The sequence below is a fragment of the Manis pentadactyla genome, chromosome 8 (assembly GCF_030020395.1).
Source record: "Manis pentadactyla isolate mManPen7 chromosome 8, mManPen7.hap1, whole genome shotgun sequence".
NCBI classification, from domain to species: Eukaryota; Metazoa; Chordata; class Mammalia; order Pholidota; family Manidae; genus Manis; species Manis pentadactyla.
The window spans coordinates 19,614,825-19,634,324 of record NC_080026.1 but is presented as its reverse complement, the minus strand read 5'-3'; the positions used below and the strand labels follow the sequence as shown (position 1 = coordinate 19,634,324).

Below are 19,500 nucleotides of genomic sequence, written 5' to 3'. Positions count from 1 at the left end.
CTGATTCAGCCCCATCACCTTCTGCTCAACCTCACCTTAGATAAACAGGACCCATTTTCAAGATATGCATTAAAAGAAAGAGCCCACATTTATTTTATTATATCTGTTGATTCAAGTGGTTCATTGACCACTTGGGGACCACTAATTAGGACTAACTTCTATCTTTTTTAAACTACAAGACCCTTTTTGAAAGTAAACATTAACTATAATGTACTAAAACTGTTAGCAAAACCTGTACATTAAATGTAAGACCTGCCTGGCTTCTTCCTGATGCATATGAAAAACAACATTACTGAAAGACTTACTTCATTCATAATTTTTGCATTATTTTGAGCCAAAACCATGTTCATTGAGTCCATCAATGAGGAATACTTCAAAGTGTCTGGGCGTTGGCGGTACTTCTTTTCACTAATAATCTCCATGGCTTTCTTGTTTTTCTCAGCCTCCTGGGAGCCCAGAGGGAGCCATCCAATGCCCTTCATGAAATCAGCATAGTCAGCTTTGTACTGATTCTGCAGAAGAGTGACAGTGCAAGGATGAGAAGAAACCAGAAGTCCCAAGAACCATGAGTGTGTATTTAATATTCCACAAGTTCCACTTCAAACACCAATGATTTATTAAACTTCAACTATTCTTATCCCTAAACCTTATCTTCTTTACATTTCCTCACATGAGAAGTTAAAATCAAGCAGTAATAATATAATATTGCATGTCAACTATACTTCAATCAAAATAAATAAATAGCAGTAACTTTTTGTGATTTGTCTGGTTCTCTTTTTGCCTTTGTAAAGAAAAAGTGCTCAGAAACACCAAATAGGTTTCCCTGCCATGTGACTATTATCTCACGACAGATGACTATGCTGGCCTAACTTTCTTACAAAAATTCCCCAGTTCTCTCGGTTAATAGAGGACTCATGGGGACCCCGATTCTCTCACTGTAAGTCTTTGATCACCCAGCCCTGTTACAACTCCCTCAGGAATGCCAGAAACCTCACTGGTACTTCATGCAAATTTTGTTATTTTCCCCTCAACTCTGGACATTTTCCTCTACAACTATACAGTGGCTGCTTTTATTTGGGCACTTATGTGCCTTCCCGGCAATTAACAGCTCAGCTCTTATATTCCCAAAGAGAAAAGTAGGTTTGGTGTGGCTTGCCTGTGATTTGTAACTTACATTTACTTCCCCCAGCTACCAAATGGCCTCTCTGGCTGAACTTGTGGCCCTACTCTCTGTGCATTCATTCTAACAGCTGCCACAGCCATTGCCTCCTATCAGTATTCATCGGTAAGTAAGGCAGGCAATTACAAAGATGGAAATACTGAAATGAAAACTGGCTGAAAGTGAGAGGAGGGAGCTATCAAACTCTCTTCCTTCTTACTCCTCTATCAAGAGCCTTTTATACTTCTGACTCTCTTTGCTAGACACAATTCCTTCAACATGTTCTTTCTGAAGCCCAGTTTCATTTGCTGTGGCTGAATGCACCATCCAACAGTGCTCACAGCAAGAAGGGTCGAGAACACGAAGAGTTTCTAGAATTGACCCCTTTTAGTTAAAAGAAATGAATTCAATCTAAGGTAAAAAAATGAAACACCCTGTTGGGAAATTACACATGCATTTCTTGCAGGGCTTTCAAAATGTTACTACTTAGGGTCATTCACGATTGCTTATTCTCCAGAGCAAATGCTCTGCAGATGTTGTGGGTGTCACGTACATCACTTTGAATCTGCATCATATTTTTGGCTAGTTCGAAGCTCATGGCATCAGGAAGCATGTTGTAGGTATGGATCAGGTTCCTGTAGTTAGTGTTGGTGGCCACTTCCTGAGACTTCTTGGCTGCCACCACACTTAACATGTCCACCGGGGTGTGGAAGGATGTCTTGGATTTCTCATATCCCTTCTTGTATTCCCGGTCTGACTGCATCTTGGCCACCTGCATGAAGTGTACCAACTTGGGGTCGTCCTCTAGGCTCCGGAAGCCAATGTGTTTTCCTTTGGTTTGTTCATAGGCTTGCTTATATTTGTACTGTGCACAGAAGAGAAAGCATGGTGGTGAAGATAATGAAGGAAAGAGAATAAAATATAATTCACTGGATGCATTAGCTTTGTCTTAGGTGTAGGGTTTTAGGGCTACAATAAAATTAGCAAAAGAGTAGCTCACAGAGGGAAGGAGCAAAATCTTTTTACTTAAAATTTGATGCCAGACTTTAGTCCATAGAAAGAAAATGATCTCAGAGTTAATCAAAGAAATGTGTAAATTAGTTGGTTTTGGTTGCTTTAAAAGCATCTTTTCCTACTCAGCTATCTAATCAGCAGAAAAAGCTGCAGACACAATTTCTCACCGTACATATTTAAATCCAGGAAAAGGCCTGGTCGTGGGTCCCCTGGGAAAAATGTGTACATTGCATCCCTTAGAATTGTCTATAAATGACCTGAATACTCTGAAAGCACCTTATTTTACAACAAGACCAGCCACTTTTTATACGAAATAATGAGCAAGTGATTAGAGAGTCCTTGGCCTGGGTGAAGGGAATTGTTTTGTGTGTTAAAAGGGACGATGCTCCCACTAGTCCTGGGAATGGCTGGCCACAGCTCCTGACCACACACAAACACGGCCAATTCCTTCTGACTTGCTCAGCCTAGAGGGTCCAGTGGAAGCACTTACGTCGCTGGCAATGTCCCGAGAGGCTTTGGCAGCCTTTATCGGGATGGCATCAGGCGTCATGTCATAGCCTTTCTTCTTTTCTTCTTCCCAGCCAGCTTTGTACAGTTTCTAAATGACACAACAGAAAAACACCAGCATCTTGTTACTTGGGTTAGAATGAGGATCCTGGTTTCGAAGTGGTTGGCATGTAAAAGACAAGATATTCCAAAAACATCTGCTCACTTCAACCTTCTCCCCTACTTTTGCCGTTGTTGCTGTTAATGTACTTACATCACTCATCGTGATCTGGTTCATTCTGGAGAGTAGAATGTCTGGGGTATCAGGCATCACGTGAATAGTGGTCTTGTCTTTGTTCCACTTGTCAGTGTAGCGTCTCTGCAACCAGAAAGACAGGCACGTGATGGTACAGCAAGACTGTACAAGTTACAAGTTCGTAACAGTGCCATCAAGAGGAAGAGACACACTATGGCATCTCTCTACACTGGTGGACAGTGACTGCAGCGGGGTGGGGGGCTTGGTAATAAGGGGGAATGTTAAAAACACAATGTTGCTTATGTGAAACCTTCATAAGATTGTATATCAATGACATATACTTAATTTTTAAAAAAGGGTATTACACCCAAAAAAGAGGAAGAGACATAACTCCATGGTAGAAGAGGCTAATATGATATTGGAAATGGATGAAATAACAAGAAGATGGGCTGATGAAACTGGACAAACAATGAGAAAACGTAATTATCCAACAAGGGAGCCCTCTTCCGTGGAAACAGCAAATGCCATCTTGCCCCGACCTCACACTCTGGAGTTTTGCGGCTCTGCACACCTGAGCACGGTGCTGACAGACAGCCTGAGGGTCAGAGTAAGTGAGCGCTCTCTAGGCATGAGGCAAGTCACAGAATGTCCTCTCTCACTACCACACTGCAGCCGTCAGGACAAAAATGCTGACCAGGACGGTGGTGGCACTGCCAGACCCACTGGCATGGGCCCTAACGAGCCTCAGGCTGAGGCCGGCCGGTGAGTCCTCACCTTATCCATGATCAGTTTGTTACTCTTGTTAAGGGCTTGTTCCATTGTGTCCATGGCATACGTGAACTTCAGCTTCTCAGGATGCTGCCGATATTTTTTCTCACTGAGGATATCTCCTGCTTTCCTCACCTTCTCCACCTCCAGCGACTGGATTGGTATCCAGCCGATCCCCTTCATCCAGTTGAAGTCAGATTTGTATAGATTCTTTAAAACGAAAAAGGAAATTTTCATTTCAAAAAGAGTTAGGGCTTGGGTTTCTTTGGCTAGATGACTTACTCATGATCAAAAAGACACACACACACACACACACACACACACACACACACACAAAGGAGGGGCAGAACAACTTGTTTTTTTATTCCCTACTGTCTTTTGGGAAAAAATTAATTATAAAAGTGATTGCATTCATGATGGTTTTTGAACAGGAAATCTTGACCTAATAATTCCTTTTAAAAGTTAACTTTCTTGGAGGAAAAGTTAAAGAATTCTACACTGGAAGGGATATTATATAGCACCTGTTTGAGCCTTGTACTTTTTCACAGATTACATCATAGATTGGGTCTAACATCCAAAGTTTTAAAGTGTATGTGTGTGTGTGTGTGTGTGTGTGTGTGTGTATAAAAATTTTTTTAAGTTATATTTAGTTCAAATGAGTGAAATCCTAAAGCTCCAAATCCTGGAGAGAACCCCTAATCACAGTGGGTCTAGTCAGGTTTAGGAATGCGGAAGTGGAACTGCCCATTTCCCGGCGTGTTCCCCTGCCAGCTGTAGGTGGATAACTAACTGCGCTGACAATCTGTTGACGAGTACATACGTCACTCTGGATCTGCATCGCGTTCCTGGAGTGCTCCACATTCAAGGCATCAGGCAGCAGGGTGTAGCTGTGGAAGGGCTGCCTGTAGTTGGTGTTGGTGACGACCTCCTGAGATTTCTTGGCTGCTGTCACACTGAGCATATCCAAGGGTGTGTGATACCTGGTCTTGCTGGCTTCATAACCCTTTTTGTATTCACGATCGGACTGTATTTTGGCTACATTCATGTAGTGAACCAGTTTAGGATCATCCTGAAGACTGAGGAATCCAATTTGCTTGCCTTTGGCTTTCTCGTAAGCCTCCTTATATATGAACTGTATGGAAAAGAAAGAAAGACAGAAGTTTGATAGGGTAGATTGTAGGAAATACTGAACTGTTAAACTGAATTTATATGGCAAAGTAAGAAATAGGCAAATTCAGTCTGAATCTGGGTAATGCCCAAGTTTTTTAGGATTTAAAATAAACAGCTAGCAAAATACTTCTAATGGATGGTTTTGAGATCTGCTCTGGGAATAATTAAGAATGGAATAATTTATAGTTTATATCTAGATTATTTATCAGTAGGTTCTTTGAATATGCTCAAACCTGATAACTTTGTTTATTAAGGATTTGGTATACTTTTTATTATCTGTTTCTACAGTTGATTTGCATTACCTTATAAAATATTTGCATAATCTTGAATAAATTTCAGCAAAACCTTGATCTAAATTAGTGTTGGACTCCAAATGAATACATTTTTACTCTATCAAGATATTACATCAATCTATACAGAAAATAATAAATTTTAAAAAGTAATTATTTAAGATGGTAAACAACTAAAATTTTGTTATTTAAAATACTTTCTAGTTTTATATGTAACCAGGTTTTATGGGGGTGTGAAAATTATATTACTTAAAAATTGTATTCTTTTAAAACACTCAGAGACTTTTTTGATTTAGTGGCCTTTTAGTGTACCAAGGTTTTTTTTTTCTTGACAAAATTCATGAAACAAATCCAAAATAAAAAGCAGTTTTCAAGTTCATAACAATGATATGAATGAGACTTCCAAATATTTCAGTTTAAAAACATTTTTCTTCTTAACTGTATTAAGGTTTTAATGATATTTAAGTGAACCAATATACAAAAGTCATATTTTGTATTAAGTCCTAACTTAAGACGTTAGGAAATATTTTTATGTTATAATTTTTATTTGCTTTTTAATATAGCTCATGTAGCCTCATAAACCATGTAAAGATTTTTAAAATATTGACAAAAAGAGTTTACAACTTTAAAATTTTGGAATTAGACTTACATCACTGGCAATATTCCTTGAACTTTTTGCAGCAACAATTGGTATGGCATCTGATCCTAAAACACAGCCCTTAGCAAGGGTTTTCTTCCAGTCTGCTTTATAATGAGCCTTGAAAAAAGGAAAGATTATTTTACTATTTGACCCAACTAAAAGAGGAACGAAACAGGATGCCAAAATCTTTCTTATAAAATATGACATAATATATCCTTTCTATTAAGAGTTCACAGAGTTACAGCTATTAGTTCATCTTTTATTTATCAGATTCTTTTAAGAAATCAGTAAACTATACACAGTGTGACTCAACAGCTTTAAAAATGTGTATGTGCATAACAAAGCAACAGAAAGATAATGCTTTGAATGTGGGACAACAGATTTTTTTTTCAAAACTTTCTGTATTTTCCCACTTTTCTATAATAAGCATGTAATACATTTGTTTTCTTGTACTTTTTGTAATGAAGAATTTTAAACTTACAGAAAGGTATGGATACTAAAATTAAAAATCCAGCCATATGACCACCCAGCTTTAATTAATGTTTAAATATTACATATGAAAGCAGGAAAAATTTTTAAATAAACCAAAAGCATAGAAATGAGTACCAAAAAATATCTATTTGGAGGTAAAAACATTCTTCCTAAGATGATAGGCAGAATGACTAAGGCATCTTTGAAGACATAAAAACCAATTTTAACCAGTTTATGCTTTTAAATTAGAATTTACCAACATATTTTTTAAAGCAAAAGGAAATAATTCATAATAGTGAATGTAAACATCACCAAAAATTTTGTATCTAGACTGCCTGAGAGATGCTACTTACATGCAAGAAAAAAGAGTTTCTAGGGAATATTACAACAAGCTTTTAAAAAGTGACAAAAACAAATGTTATATATAAAGCAATACTTATCCTTACCACAGATCATGCACTACTGTATTTTCCAATCTTGTCTATACCATTTTGTTCCACTTTTAAAGAAATGGAACACAACCTACTAGATTGATTTTATAACTCATTAATGAGTCATAGCCCATAGTTTGGAAAAGTCTTCATTAAGCAAAATATGATGACAGCTTCTATACTCATATTCTATAATAAGGGTTAGATCTTCAGACTGTTAGTTTAAAAATTGGGCTCCATACATTGAGAGCAAGGAGAGAGTAAAGAGAGAGGCAGGCCACTCCAGGTGGACAGGTTTTATAAGCAAGAGAACTTACATATGGCGCTTGTCTTGGGTGGCTGCAAGAGGACTAGATCGCCACACCCACCCACCAGAAACTTAAAAATTTGTACAGAGGTCTTAACTGGTTCAGTCACTGTATACTATTCTGATTACATTGCTCTCTCAAGCCTGTATCCTTGAAAATGGCTCCCACTGTGGAAACGTGGGCAGAATGGGCATTGCAAGGACAGGGGAGGGATGAGGTGCCTCCAGTTGCCCAGGTCCAGCTCACAGGTCAACCAGCAGTGACATCCTCTCAAAGACCTCCTCCAGCAGAGACTCAAAGGGCCCACACTCAGTTTGCTTCCCTTAACATTCTCAATGCTAGAGCTTCACAGAACTGAAAAGGAGAGGCCCGTGTTAGCCATACTGGGCTGACCCAGGCCAAATACTCACATCACTCATATTGAGGGCATTGACTTTGGCTTGAATAAACTGAGGCAATTCGGGGTCCATAGTGTACTTGTGCTTCAGTTTCTCCCCTTCTACCTTGTAGTTCAACTAAATAAAAGGAAGTAGCAGACAAAGGTCATCAGCTGACATAATGTAAGTTTCCTCAAGCATGCACTCCTTTAAAAAGGAAGGCTATCATTTGTGTTTTTCCATATGCAAGTCAATTACTTATACTATCATGTGGGGGTGTTAAACCTATTCATTTGACCATCCACCAGTATTCATTGGACAGCACTGTGGGTCAGGCAGGGTGGTGGATTCTGTGTTTAAAATGCTGGAAAAGGCAGACCTGTCCTCTTGAAAACTAATGGCACAATAGAGGAGACAGACAATAAACATATAAACTGTAAGACAGCTAGAATTTGTGCTGAGTTGTAAATAGAATAACTTCAGGAAAGAATCAAGGGGTCAGCAAGACTCACTAAGGAGGCAGCATTTATGCCCAGACTTGGGGGAAGGAGATGGGTTGGGGCCGAAGAAGGGCATTCAGATCCTTCAGCCTGGAAGGGCCTGAGAGCCGCCGGCATCACAGGGCTTCAGGGCACCGAGGGGGCCATGAGGATCAGACGGGAGGGGAGCAGGGCCACAGAGCCGAGGGCCTTTTCAGCCGAGTTAACAAGTTTAGATTGTATTTCAAGTTCATGAAGAAGTTACAAAAGCGTTTTAAGTATGAGAGGGCGTGATTCACTTTATGCTTTAAGACAGTCCTTCTGGTTGTCACGTGTGACCCCTGACAGGGAGCCAGATAACAGGTTATTGCGGGTGCCCACACGAGAGAGATGGAAGCCTGAACTAGGGCAGGTGGAGCTGGAAGAGCCCCACCAGGGTGGCTGGGACAGATGAGGAGGCTAACTCAGCAGATGTACAGGATGCGGGGGTCCACGCAGGGAGGCACCAGTGGTGACTGCCAGGCTCCTGGCTGGAGTAATCAAGTCGGGCTGTTGGCCTTTGCTGGGATGGGGAGACTTAGCGGGCATACAGTTTTCCAAGCTAACTGGGAAAACACAGTGAGGTGACACCTCGGTCAAAAAAAAAATCAGAAGAATCTACACCATTTATTAGCACTAAAATAGAATTAATCTTGACACATCTATGGTAAAGTGGGAGCAGTGACTGGCCTGAAAAATAAAATCCACAGATAATCCTCAAATCTGAGCCAAGCAAGGCATTCCCACCTTTCAATATCTGGGACTAAAACACAAAAAGTCTTCCCTTCTTTGCTCTTGACTTCCTCTCCTCTCACTGGGGGACTAATTTAAACAGAACACTGAAATTACCGGGCAAGGGGAAGCACTGAGCATATAATTAGGGTCTATGAGTAAGGATACAATAGATCTGGGCTCAGAAATGAGACTCCCATCGCTCTGAAAGGCAAGTGCTCGCTCTTCCCCAGAGGCCTCTCTCTAGACTGCCTCTCCAAACCCAGAGCTCTTATGCAAGAGGATTAGGACATTATGCCTTCTTCCCGTGTGTAGCTAAGTAGGACGGCTGCAATGGAGAGCAATCAATAGCTTCATTTGCGGTTCAGACAGAGTCACAGATGACAATAGTAATTATTTCATTGCACATGTATAATGAGGAGGGGTCTGCTTATGAATAGCACAGACTCTTTACATTTGGAAAATAAAACGAATTCAGAAAAGCCTCCTTCTCCCCTCCCTGTTCTACTTATGTTCAAGTTCTGAGTTGTTTCAAAGTAAAACCTTTCTATTATACCTCTGAAAGCAGTTGATTTGCTAACATAGATGTTGAGTCAAGGGGGATGGTGGAGTGGATCCGTGGCAGGAGTTATTCAGGGACAAATCCTTTTGCAAGAAAACCACTTACATCACTTAGCTGCTTTGTGTTCTGCCGAGCCAAAACCATGCCCATGGAATCAGGCACACTTGTGAACTTGATGGTATCTGGGTGCTGACGATACTTCCTCTCATTTAAGGCATCACCTGCTTTCCTGACCTTCTCAACCTCCAGAGAACCAATAGGGATCCATCCAATGCCTTTGAAGAAGTTGTTATACTCGTCTTTATACACATTCTGTAAAAGAGTAATTCAAATGAGGAGATATCCTAGAAAATATGCAAAGGATGTTTCTGAAATCTTCAATTCTACTCAGGGGAAATGATTTGCAACCCTTTCAGCATGCCTGTGTCTGTAACAGAGCTTTTGACTATGTCTGCCACAGAGCTCCTGACACAGAATTTGGTAATAAGAAAAAGCAGTTCAGTTGTTAGAGTGCATTAAGTGACACAGAGGAAATCTATGCCACATTATTTCCACAGGTACCGCTAAAAAAAACTGTGTCTCTTTTGGCAATAAATTGGGCTTCTCTTTTGATTTCACTGAAAATTCTACAACTTCGAATTTCACCTACATCTTCCATCTAGGCTACTCCTGATCTCAGTTGGGGAGAGACATTTTCATTGAGCAACAGTAAATGAACATCATTTTTTCCTTTGCAGAGGATGATTTTTGCAGAATTCTGGCGCCTGCAGAAGGAAATGCCCTGAATATTAAACACTTTCCCCATGCAGCTCTCCATGAATCATGCTGCAATCACAAAGCCTTTCTGGTTTATTTTAGACGACTCATTACATAGATTTACATGCATGAGAGTGTGACCTTGAGTTAAAACAAAAAAGAGGAAAATAACTTTCCTGAATACAGAAGGAATAAAGATACTTTGCAATATACATATCACCCCAAAGCAGACCTGCCAGGAGCAACCATTTCCTCTTGTTGAGAATAAAAGTAGCTTATGTACTTAATGGAATATGGTTTTATCTCTGATCCAAAAGTGAATAAAGGCAATGTCAATGATTACAATATGAGCAAAGAAAGCCAGCAAGAATATAGCTTGTCTACCATGCCTACATTAAATTTTCAATAATGATTGTTTATTTAAAATGCATTTTTCAAATATCTTAGCATATTGTGAAATCTAAAAATGGGAAGAAAGGATCATCCCAACAGCTCTGGGTCTATGAGGTTATAAATACTTACATCACTCTGAATCTGATTCACATTCCTAGTATGCTCAAGGCTCAGGGCATCAGGCAGGTATGTGTAATCATGGATCGGTTGTTTGTAGTTGACATTGGTGACAACATCCTGGGCCATCTTTGCAGCTGTAATGCTAACCATGTCCCCAGGGGTATGGTAGCTGGTTTTGGTGTTCTCGTAATTCTTCCTGTATTCACGGTCAGACTGCAACTTTGCCACATTCATGTAGTGGACCAGCTTGGGATCATCCTGAAGGCTTCTAAAACCCACGTGCTTTCCCTTTGACTTCTCATAAGCTTCCTTGTATTTATACTGCAGAGGCAGAATTTGATTAGCAAAATCATAGGCATTGATACCATTAGGTGCAGCAATTATATTCACACAGAAAGACACCCAGAACATTGTGACTTTCTGGAAGCTTATACAAGAAATGTAAACCATACACCTCCACACACACACTCCTCAGAAAGCTCAGAGTGAAAACATTTATTTCCAACTCTGCCTGGTTACAAATGGGTGTCCTGAAAAATTCAGGATCAATTTCTTTCTTTTCTATAAATCCTGTAGATAATTTGATGGAGAACTTTACTTAAAACCAATTGAGTTTTCACACTTGATATAAGCATGGCACATTCCAAATATGAGACCAGTACTTCTTGGTTTTCCAGGTTTTCTTGAATTTTCCTAATCCAATCTGCTATTTCACAGCACGGAATATTAGAAATCACTGAGAAAATCTTCCATTTCCTGTTCCCACTGGCCTAGTGATATGTACACAAAAGGTGTAGAGGGAACTCTAAAGAACCCTACATGCAAGAGTTTATACTCAGATTTTCTTGGGGTGGAGGATGGCAAACATTACTGCATCTGTTGTCTCAAGTTGACCGAGCATGATTAAAGCAAAAACCCTCTCAAGGTCCATTTAGATGCTGCACAGGCAGGAAGCTGGGCCGTCACGCACCCCATTTCTCAGCAGCTACTCATCTCCAAGCTCAGTGCTGAAGGCAGCGGCAGCTGTTAAGGAGCTGCAGGCAGAACTGCTGTGAGCTCACCTCATCAGCACAAACCTAACTGCAAATGCCTAGCTGGAACCAGCAATGAGCTGTAGACTGAGCTATGCTGTCTGTAACAGGACAAAACCCCGAGTTTTATGTAAAGGAATTCAAATCCACCTCAACTCTGCAGACACCGTTCCTGCCATTCAAGAAGGAAAACAAGAGTTTGGCAGGCAAAAGGATTGCCCAGTAGTTTCTGGCCATGATAGGAAAAGGTCTTTGCAAGCCCTAGAAAAAATGATAATGTCATACTTTAGACTTCCACTTTCTCCTTAAAATAGAAATGTATTTCATAGTAATGTGCAAACCTTTGAGGAACACACTTCAGTATCCTCCCTCCAAGGAAAGCTGTAGAATTCCTACACTCCTACCTCCCATGTGGCCTGTACATGGGTAGATTTTTTTTTTTTCTCTTTTCTCAAACCGTAATTGTATCCCTTGGAATAGTGTGTGACAGTGAAGTCTACAGGGCATGTTTGCTTTTTGAAAACTTGTTTTTCAATGATGGCAAGAAGTATAAGTGTAGGCTTTTTGTATTGAGATGAAATGGGCATCAATTTACATAAATCATGTAAATTATATTCTAGAAAAGTGGGCTTTTTCCCATTTAGTTTATAAAATCTGTACGTTTTCTATAACATCTTGGCAATCTTCTTAATGTAATTATGATGCAGGCAATCATCTGGATTTAATGCACTGGTGTCAGTGAGGGTATTCTCACTGAAAATAAATGCGGGCTGTCAGGAGACGTGTCAGTGAAGGTAATTTGGCCTATGAATCAGGGGAGAAAGCCGCTGTCAGATTTATGACAGCTTTACCAGGTGAGGTCAACTGAAAAGAATCACAAAACACTGAAAAAGTGGCAGGTTTCCAAAACAATATTTTGTGGAGAACTTGAATGTCATTAATTCAACATATTGTTTTCAATGTGGTATCATTGAAACAAGCACACATTTTATTGCTTTTAAATATGCAATCACTCAGATTTCACCTGAAATGTTTACTCACATCACTGGCAATGTTTCTTGAGGCTTTGGCTGCAGCGATGGGAATAGCGTCTCCCAGCACATTGTTGCCCTTGGCTATTAGATCATGCCAGTCCCGCTTATAACAGACCTGGGATGGAAGAGGAAAAAGCATGTTAACATGCTGTGTATTCATCAGCTAAAACGATTCCTCAACTGCTGGGATTGTCTTGTTCTTTTCCAGATACAAGCTAAAGGAATCTCCTGTAGGACATACTGTTTTCGGAAGTCACGTTAGCAGAATGTCACACTTTGTATAGCATGAAATCACTAGACTCTGCACCAATTAGTCACCCAAATCTGGTTTTTGGCACATATAGAAGAGGGGTAGGGAGAAACTGGAGTGGGTCCTGAGGAGAGTAATAAAGGTTCTGGAAACCATGGGATGTGAGGGTCAACTGGAGAACATGAAGTTATTCAGTCTTAGGAAGGTTAAGGGAAGACCTGGTGGTTAGCTTTAGTAATTAATGCTTGTTATAAAACAATGAATTTCATTTCTTCTTATTTTTCTGGAGAATAATAACCTTTTCCACATGCAAAACTAGGAAAACTAAGTAGAAGTTCTAGAGGAACAGATGTTGGGCTCACATAAAGAAGAATGTTATATCCTTTAGAGTTGTCCTATACTTGACAAGGCCAACTCAAGAGGTAGAGAGCCATCATCATGAGACACGGTCCAATGTGGGTTACATGGAAAATTGACCTAAATACTTACTAAGGCCCAATCCTACTCTAAAATTCTAGTAGTTTATCATCTGGTCTAGATTTCACACCCATCCAAGACCCTACTTACATCACTTATATTGTAAGCATTGCACTTGGCCTGGAGAAACTGAGGAAGATCAGAACTCATAGTAAATTTATGTTTCACATCTTCTCCTTTAGCTTTGTATAAAATCTGCAACACACAGTTCCCAAAAATATAAGCATTACAGATAGTACAAAAAAAGGAAATTACATTAATTGCATGCTTAAGGGAGTTATTCTTAGCAAAATCCCCCACTATTTCTATTGTTAAAAACCATTAAAGATATTTTCTTATTTTAAAACACTTATGCTTGTTATCTTTAGAAAAACCCAGAATGTTTCTGCATTAAAATAGAAAAAAATCCTTAAGAAAATAGAAATCTCTGATTGTCAGACATTAATGAAAAAGAAGTTCAAATGTGAAACCTTAACATGAATAACAGAATTCACCAAAGAAAAGTTCATTGTTTGCTATGGAGGATAATAGCTTTGAAGGTTTTTTTTTTTTCTGTTTTTGGTTTTTCGTTCTTAGAGAGAAAGTAGTAGTTAAAATGTGTCTTTTACTTTTGCCAAAAACTTACCAATTATAATTATAGCAGTAAAAGCATATAATTTCCTCATAATATGAAGGCACTTTTATACAAATCCAGTATATGGAAAAGGTTCACCATTTTATATATACCCTATTTTTTTATCTTAAAGATGTTTCAAAGACATCGAAGTGTATGATGTAGAAATCATAGTGTATCCTACTCTTGGTAAATTAGGAAAAGAAATAAATTGCTTATTTTCTAAATTTTAAAACAGAACCAGAATTTTAATATATTTTCAATCTCTTTGTTGTCCTTTGTCAAGTAGACCCCATTCCCAAGGCATGTTTATGTGGGATGTCACAGGGAAACTTGTGTGCGATCACAGGTAAACTCTGAAATGGCTGGTCTAAATGAATCCTCCAACACTAAATAGCTTCTAGAAACCCAAGAGCTTCTTAACTGCCTCACTGCCTTTAGAAACCATATCTAAGCATCCACAGAATCTCATTAATTCTACCTTCTGAGCACCTTTCCTACTGCTATTGCCTTAGTTGAAGTCCAAAGCAGTCCATCGTGTTTCTGTAACAGCTATCTAGTTCATGTCCTTGCCTCCAATCTCTCCCTTCTCCATTGTAGTCTCTGCACTTTCTGCCAGTGACGTCCTTTAAAACACTGACACGGTAATGCAACTCCATGGATTAGAAATCTTCAGTACCTTCCATTACCTGCCCCATTCGGTCCATACTACAAATTAGCATACAAGACCCTCGATGACCAGGTTACAGTCACCCCGTTCTCATACACTTCCTTAGCACACACCTCTCCTGTAGCATTCATCTCTGGATGGCAGAGCTCTCTTTCTATCCATGCCTTTGTCCTATACTTTTGTCTTATATCCTTATTAAATCCTATCTTCCTCTAATCTGCATCTATTTCATCTCTATGCCATCAGCACATAATACAGGGCCTGGCACATGGAAGGTGTTCAGAAATACTCAGTGAATTAATGAACGAATGCTTTTGATGCCCTTGAACTCTTCAAGACACCAAACTTTCCTTTAGATCTTATTTTAGCCAGAGCATATACAATGCTCATGAGCCAGTAGGAAAACAATGTACAAATCTCTACCTAGACATAAATTTTTAAAAGTCTCTCTAATAATTGTATAAGATGAATTTGGAGGAATAAAAATCATATACTTATGTGTATTATTTCCCTGTATCAGTATTTAATATATGAAAAGCAAATATAAGCAACTTAGTATAGAATTGAATGTGATGAATTTGCCACAATAAGTGTCTGAGATTTAAGCTTAAATTGTGTGTGTAGGTGTGTGTGTGCTCATGCACGCACGTGCTTATATAGTACTAGAGTAGAACTTTCTGCATCATGTCAAATTTATCCAATAGCACAGTATTTCAAAGGCAGTTAAAGAAGTTTTAGAAAGGAAGGTAAAAAGCTAGATTGAAGAAAAAGAAACTGTTAGCATCCAAACTAAAAATAACTGTAGTTATTATTTTTAAATTAAATAGATAAAATAATCATTTTAAGAGGAAAAAAATATTGGCTCAGAAGAATTTTAAAGTGTATTTAATTGTTTTAAAGCCTCCCTCTATCTTTTCCCCCTCTTTTGTGATACTCACATCACTGATTTGCTTCGTGTTCTGTTTTGCCTGGACCATAACCGGAGAGTCCACGATGCTGGTAAATTTGAGGGTGTCGGGATGTTGCCTATACTTCTTTTCATTCAGGGCATCACCTGCCTTTTTAACTTTTTCTGCATCCAGACTGCCGATAGGTATCCAGCCTATGCCTTTCATCCAGGTGTTGTAATCTTCCTTGTAGGCGTTCTACAGCAAAAGGAACAAGGAGAAGTGAGCTCCCCAGGCAGTGGCTTCTCTTAACAGGCTCCAACCTTAGGGGATTGTCTTGTGAAGTAAATGGCACTTACATCACTCTGTAGGTGCATCATGTTTTTAGATAACTCCAGGTCCATGGCATCAGGGAGGTACGTGTAATGATGGAGTGAGTGCTTATAGTTGACATTGCTGGCAACATCCTGAGCTTTCTTAGCTGCCACAATGTTGAACATATCATGGGGTGTGTTGTGTTTCGTCTTTGTCTTCTCATAGTCTTTTTTATACTCGCGGTCTGATTGTATCTTGGCCACATTCATATAATGAACTAGTTTAGGATCATCTTGGAGACTTTGGAAGCCAACCATTTTCCCTTTGGCTTTTTCATAATCTTTTTTGTACTGAACCTATTGGAAACAAAGGTGGGAATATTTGTAAATGTAGTTACAAAGACTTCATTGAACAATGAGACCTCAATTTGAAGCAACTGAGCTTCCCAGAAATTTCTTCAACAACCAAACAATTAGATACTCATTAGTATATTCTTTGAAAGGTAGCCTGGTCAAATTACAATGTAATTTAGAGCCCATTTGATTCTTTATAGGTGCTTCCGCCACTCAAGAGAGGTTGGATGGGGTGTTCCTATAATTCACATCAGTGATAAAGTAAAATTAGTTTTTTTCCATTTGCATGCTGGGAGAGACAAATATTTCACAATTGCTACCAAATATATCACGTTGGGGAAACCGCAAAGTCTGGCTATCTCATTAGTAGTAGAATTGCAGCAGTAGTGGTAATAGTGGAATTTTAGTGAGTCTTTGGCTATTCAAAGGGAGATCCAGAGGTGGTGGTGTGTAAACACTAATTGGCTTTGAATAATAAAGTGACAACTGCACTTCCTTAGGGACACCTGGGAACACACTAGGAAACTGAAAAGCATAGATGTGAAGGAAGTTTTCTGTACAAGATGCGGTGGGGGTGAATGTTGTAACCACAGTGTTGCTCATGTGAAACCTTCATAAGATTGTGTATCAATGATACCTTAAAAAAATTTTTTTTAAGATGCAGTGGGGGTAGCTGGAAGAGAGTATCCACAGACAAAGGGGATCAGTGACAAATTCTGGTTGGTAGGGCTTTTAGGACACAGATGTTTATTATTCAATTGGAACTTATTTATATTGGTGCAATGTCAACTTCATTGCAAATAATCAGCGAAGCTGTGCTTGAGACTTGGGGGGAAGTCAAAAGGAAGGAGCTGTTCCATCTCTGGATCATGCAGACCAGAAAGAGAAGCGGCTCCAGGGGAGAAGAGACCATGTAAACTACAGCAAAACCATCACGTGCAAGAGGTGACTGAAAGACAGAAACCTCAGAATAGCTGCAGCAATCACGGGGAAGGGCATCCCACTTCTTATACTACAACAGGTGGGTTCAGGTCAATTTTATCTAAATCTCAAAAAGCAAATTGACCTCCATTCACAGCTGGGTTAAAGTTAAGACAAGAAAAAAGCAGAAGTCCTTTTACTTGTACTTAATGCAACCTGATAACTGACTGTTAGGAGCTGTGAAACAGGCCAATTCATCTGTCTCTAGAACCAATAAAGAGAGAGAAGGGAAAGAGGGAATTCATATAAATCAGGCAAGTTTTGAGATAAAATTTTACCATCAGGAGGCTATTATGACTTAAATAGTAACATTTATTTCCACAAGCCAAATAACATGAATTTGTGTACATATATAGGTGAGATTTTTAAACCAGGGTGCTTGATTAGAACTTATTAGTAAAGGTTATACAAATCCTTACACCCAAGAAAATTCATTATCTGTTTAGGGAACTTGCCTTTCTAAATAGTTTTGAACCCCGCTTCTAACTGCGGACAGCAGACACAGTGGCTCCTGGATGGTAGGCCCACCCTGCCACAGAGCTGACCCCCAGCTGCACTTACGTCACTTGCCGCCTGTCTGGCAGCTTTGGCGGCTTTGATGGGAATCGCGTCAGTTCTCAGGTCATATCCCTTCTTGGTCAGATCTTTCAAGTCAGCTTTGTACATATTCTGAAAGGAAAATGTCATTTGACTATATAACTCAACACATTTAGAACAGGCTTAACACGCAATCAGCAGCTGAGCCCACGTGCATACCTCACTGATATTGTAGGCATTGACTTTAGCCTGAATGAACTGGGGCAGGTCCACTGGCAGGTTATATTTGTGAAGAATTTCCTCTCCTTTGGCTTTGTAGGCAATCTGAAAGTGAAAAAAAAAAAGTGCATAAAGAAGCAAACAAATAAATGAAATACGGAAAAGGGTTTAATGGCATGGGAAAATAATTTCAGAGTGGGTCACATTGCCCAGAGACACTTATTAAAGATACTATGTGCCATGTCCATATTCATCTGCAAATGTCTGTAGGCATCCAAGGTCTCCTATCTTACTGCTGGTCCAGCCTTGGCAAAGGTCCCTGGGTAAATGCAAGGATCTTCTGGAGTTAGGCCCCCCTCGTGGAAGTTAGCCCCAGGAGGTGACCTGATGAGAACTGTTAAGCTGCAAACACTTTCCTGAGCTTAAGAAAGGCTAATAGGATGGGCTACACCATCCATCTGTATTACACTTTGTGGAAACCTAAAGGGGCTTGAGGGTAGCTTTTACTATATATGATTTTTGTTTAACTCTGACTTATAAATATAAGTCCTCCATATGACGAAGTCTTCTATACTCATTTTCCCGCTCTTTCCTAGAAATAGGCTTGTAACATTTCTTGTCATCAAGAGAAGCCCCTCTTACCTTCTCTTTGGAAAGCAGTGTCAAATGTCTGCAAGGACAGTCAGTGCAATAAACATAACACCCTGAAGATACGAATTAGGTGTGCTTTGCTAGTGAAAGGCTAGGGAATTACACAGTTGCTCATGTAACTGACTCTCTTTATACTGCACAATAACTACAGGTGATCAGTCTATTTGAAATGCAATGTGTTTATATTATTTAACATTTATTAAAATGCAGATGGGATTAACTTACGTCACTCCTCTGTGCCTGGTTAATTTTAGACTGTACTATAATTGGAGCATCTTCAATTGAGGTAAACTTGAGAGTGTCTGGATGTTGGCGATATTTTTTCTGTTTAGTGAATTAAAAAGAGAAAAACATGGAAAAAAAGATGAAAGGGACAGCATGGGGAACAGTCAATAATATTGTAATAACTTGGTATGGTGACAGATGGTTGCTACACTTACCATGGTGAGCATTTTGTAATGTATTTAAAAGCCAAATCACTCAGTTGTGCGCCTGCAACTATTATAATGTGATGTCAACTATACTTCAATGAAAAAGAAATGGATAAATTTGTCACCAGCAAAAATAAATAAGTAAATAAAAACAAAAAGACAATAATATTATCTTCACTAAAGGCTAATATATAAAAATCCTTGAAATTTATTTTGAAAGGACAAGGATTTTCCTGATTCTAAGATGTAAAAATACTAGATTCCTGGTTGTCTTGGGAATAAGATGAATACAATACAAAACAGTCCTTAAAATACCAGTTTCATTTTGGATTGTTTGGGGCAGTACAGACCACACAATTTTCAGAAGCCAGATTTTATTCTCTAATTTCTTGCTTATGATGTGAAAGAGGGCACTCTCAGCTGAGCAGAATCTAGAGATATCATAAAGTTTTCTAAAGGATTAGCAGGAAAGCATGCAGGGAAATTTGGGGTGTCTTTACATGACACTAACAAGTTCTCAGGGCTACCTTTCTCCCTGTCACTCCATCAGCAACCCAAGTAAAGAAGTTCTCCGTGGAGGGAGGAGGAAGTGAGGAATTA

At 39.2% G+C, this 19,500-nt stretch overlaps 1 protein-coding gene across 30 annotated transcripts in view; it reads right to left on the bottom strand.

Annotated features, from left to right (window-relative positions):
• NEB (nebulin) overlaps positions 1-19,500 on the bottom strand; it is a 200,297-nt gene that overhangs the window by 134,172 nt on the left and 46,625 nt on the right. For all 30 annotated transcript variants that reach the window (XM_057505612.1, XM_057505584.1, XM_057505595.1 and 27 more), the window contains 17 exons: positions 18,695-18,793; positions 17,819-17,923; positions 17,624-17,731; positions 15,773-16,084; positions 15,465-15,671; positions 13,334-13,438; positions 12,524-12,631; positions 10,461-10,772; positions 9,288-9,494; positions 7,404-7,508; positions 5,793-5,900; positions 4,504-4,815; positions 3,690-3,893; positions 2,934-3,038; positions 2,664-2,771; positions 1,713-2,024; positions 306-512 (listed from right to left, as the gene is read on the bottom strand). In XM_057505612.1, the coding sequence (XP_057361595.1) occupies positions 306-512; positions 1,713-2,024; positions 2,664-2,771; positions 2,934-3,038; positions 3,690-3,893; positions 4,504-4,815; positions 5,793-5,900; positions 7,404-7,508; positions 9,288-9,494; positions 10,461-10,772; positions 12,524-12,631; positions 13,334-13,438; positions 15,465-15,671; positions 15,773-16,084; positions 17,624-17,731; positions 17,819-17,923; positions 18,695-18,793 (3,024 nt within the window). The remainder of the gene's footprint in view (positions 1-305; positions 513-1,712; positions 2,025-2,663; positions 2,772-2,933; positions 3,039-3,689; positions 3,894-4,503; positions 4,816-5,792; positions 5,901-7,403; positions 7,509-9,287; positions 9,495-10,460; positions 10,773-12,523; positions 12,632-13,333; positions 13,439-15,464; positions 15,672-15,772; positions 16,085-17,623; positions 17,732-17,818; positions 17,924-18,694; positions 18,794-19,500) is intronic.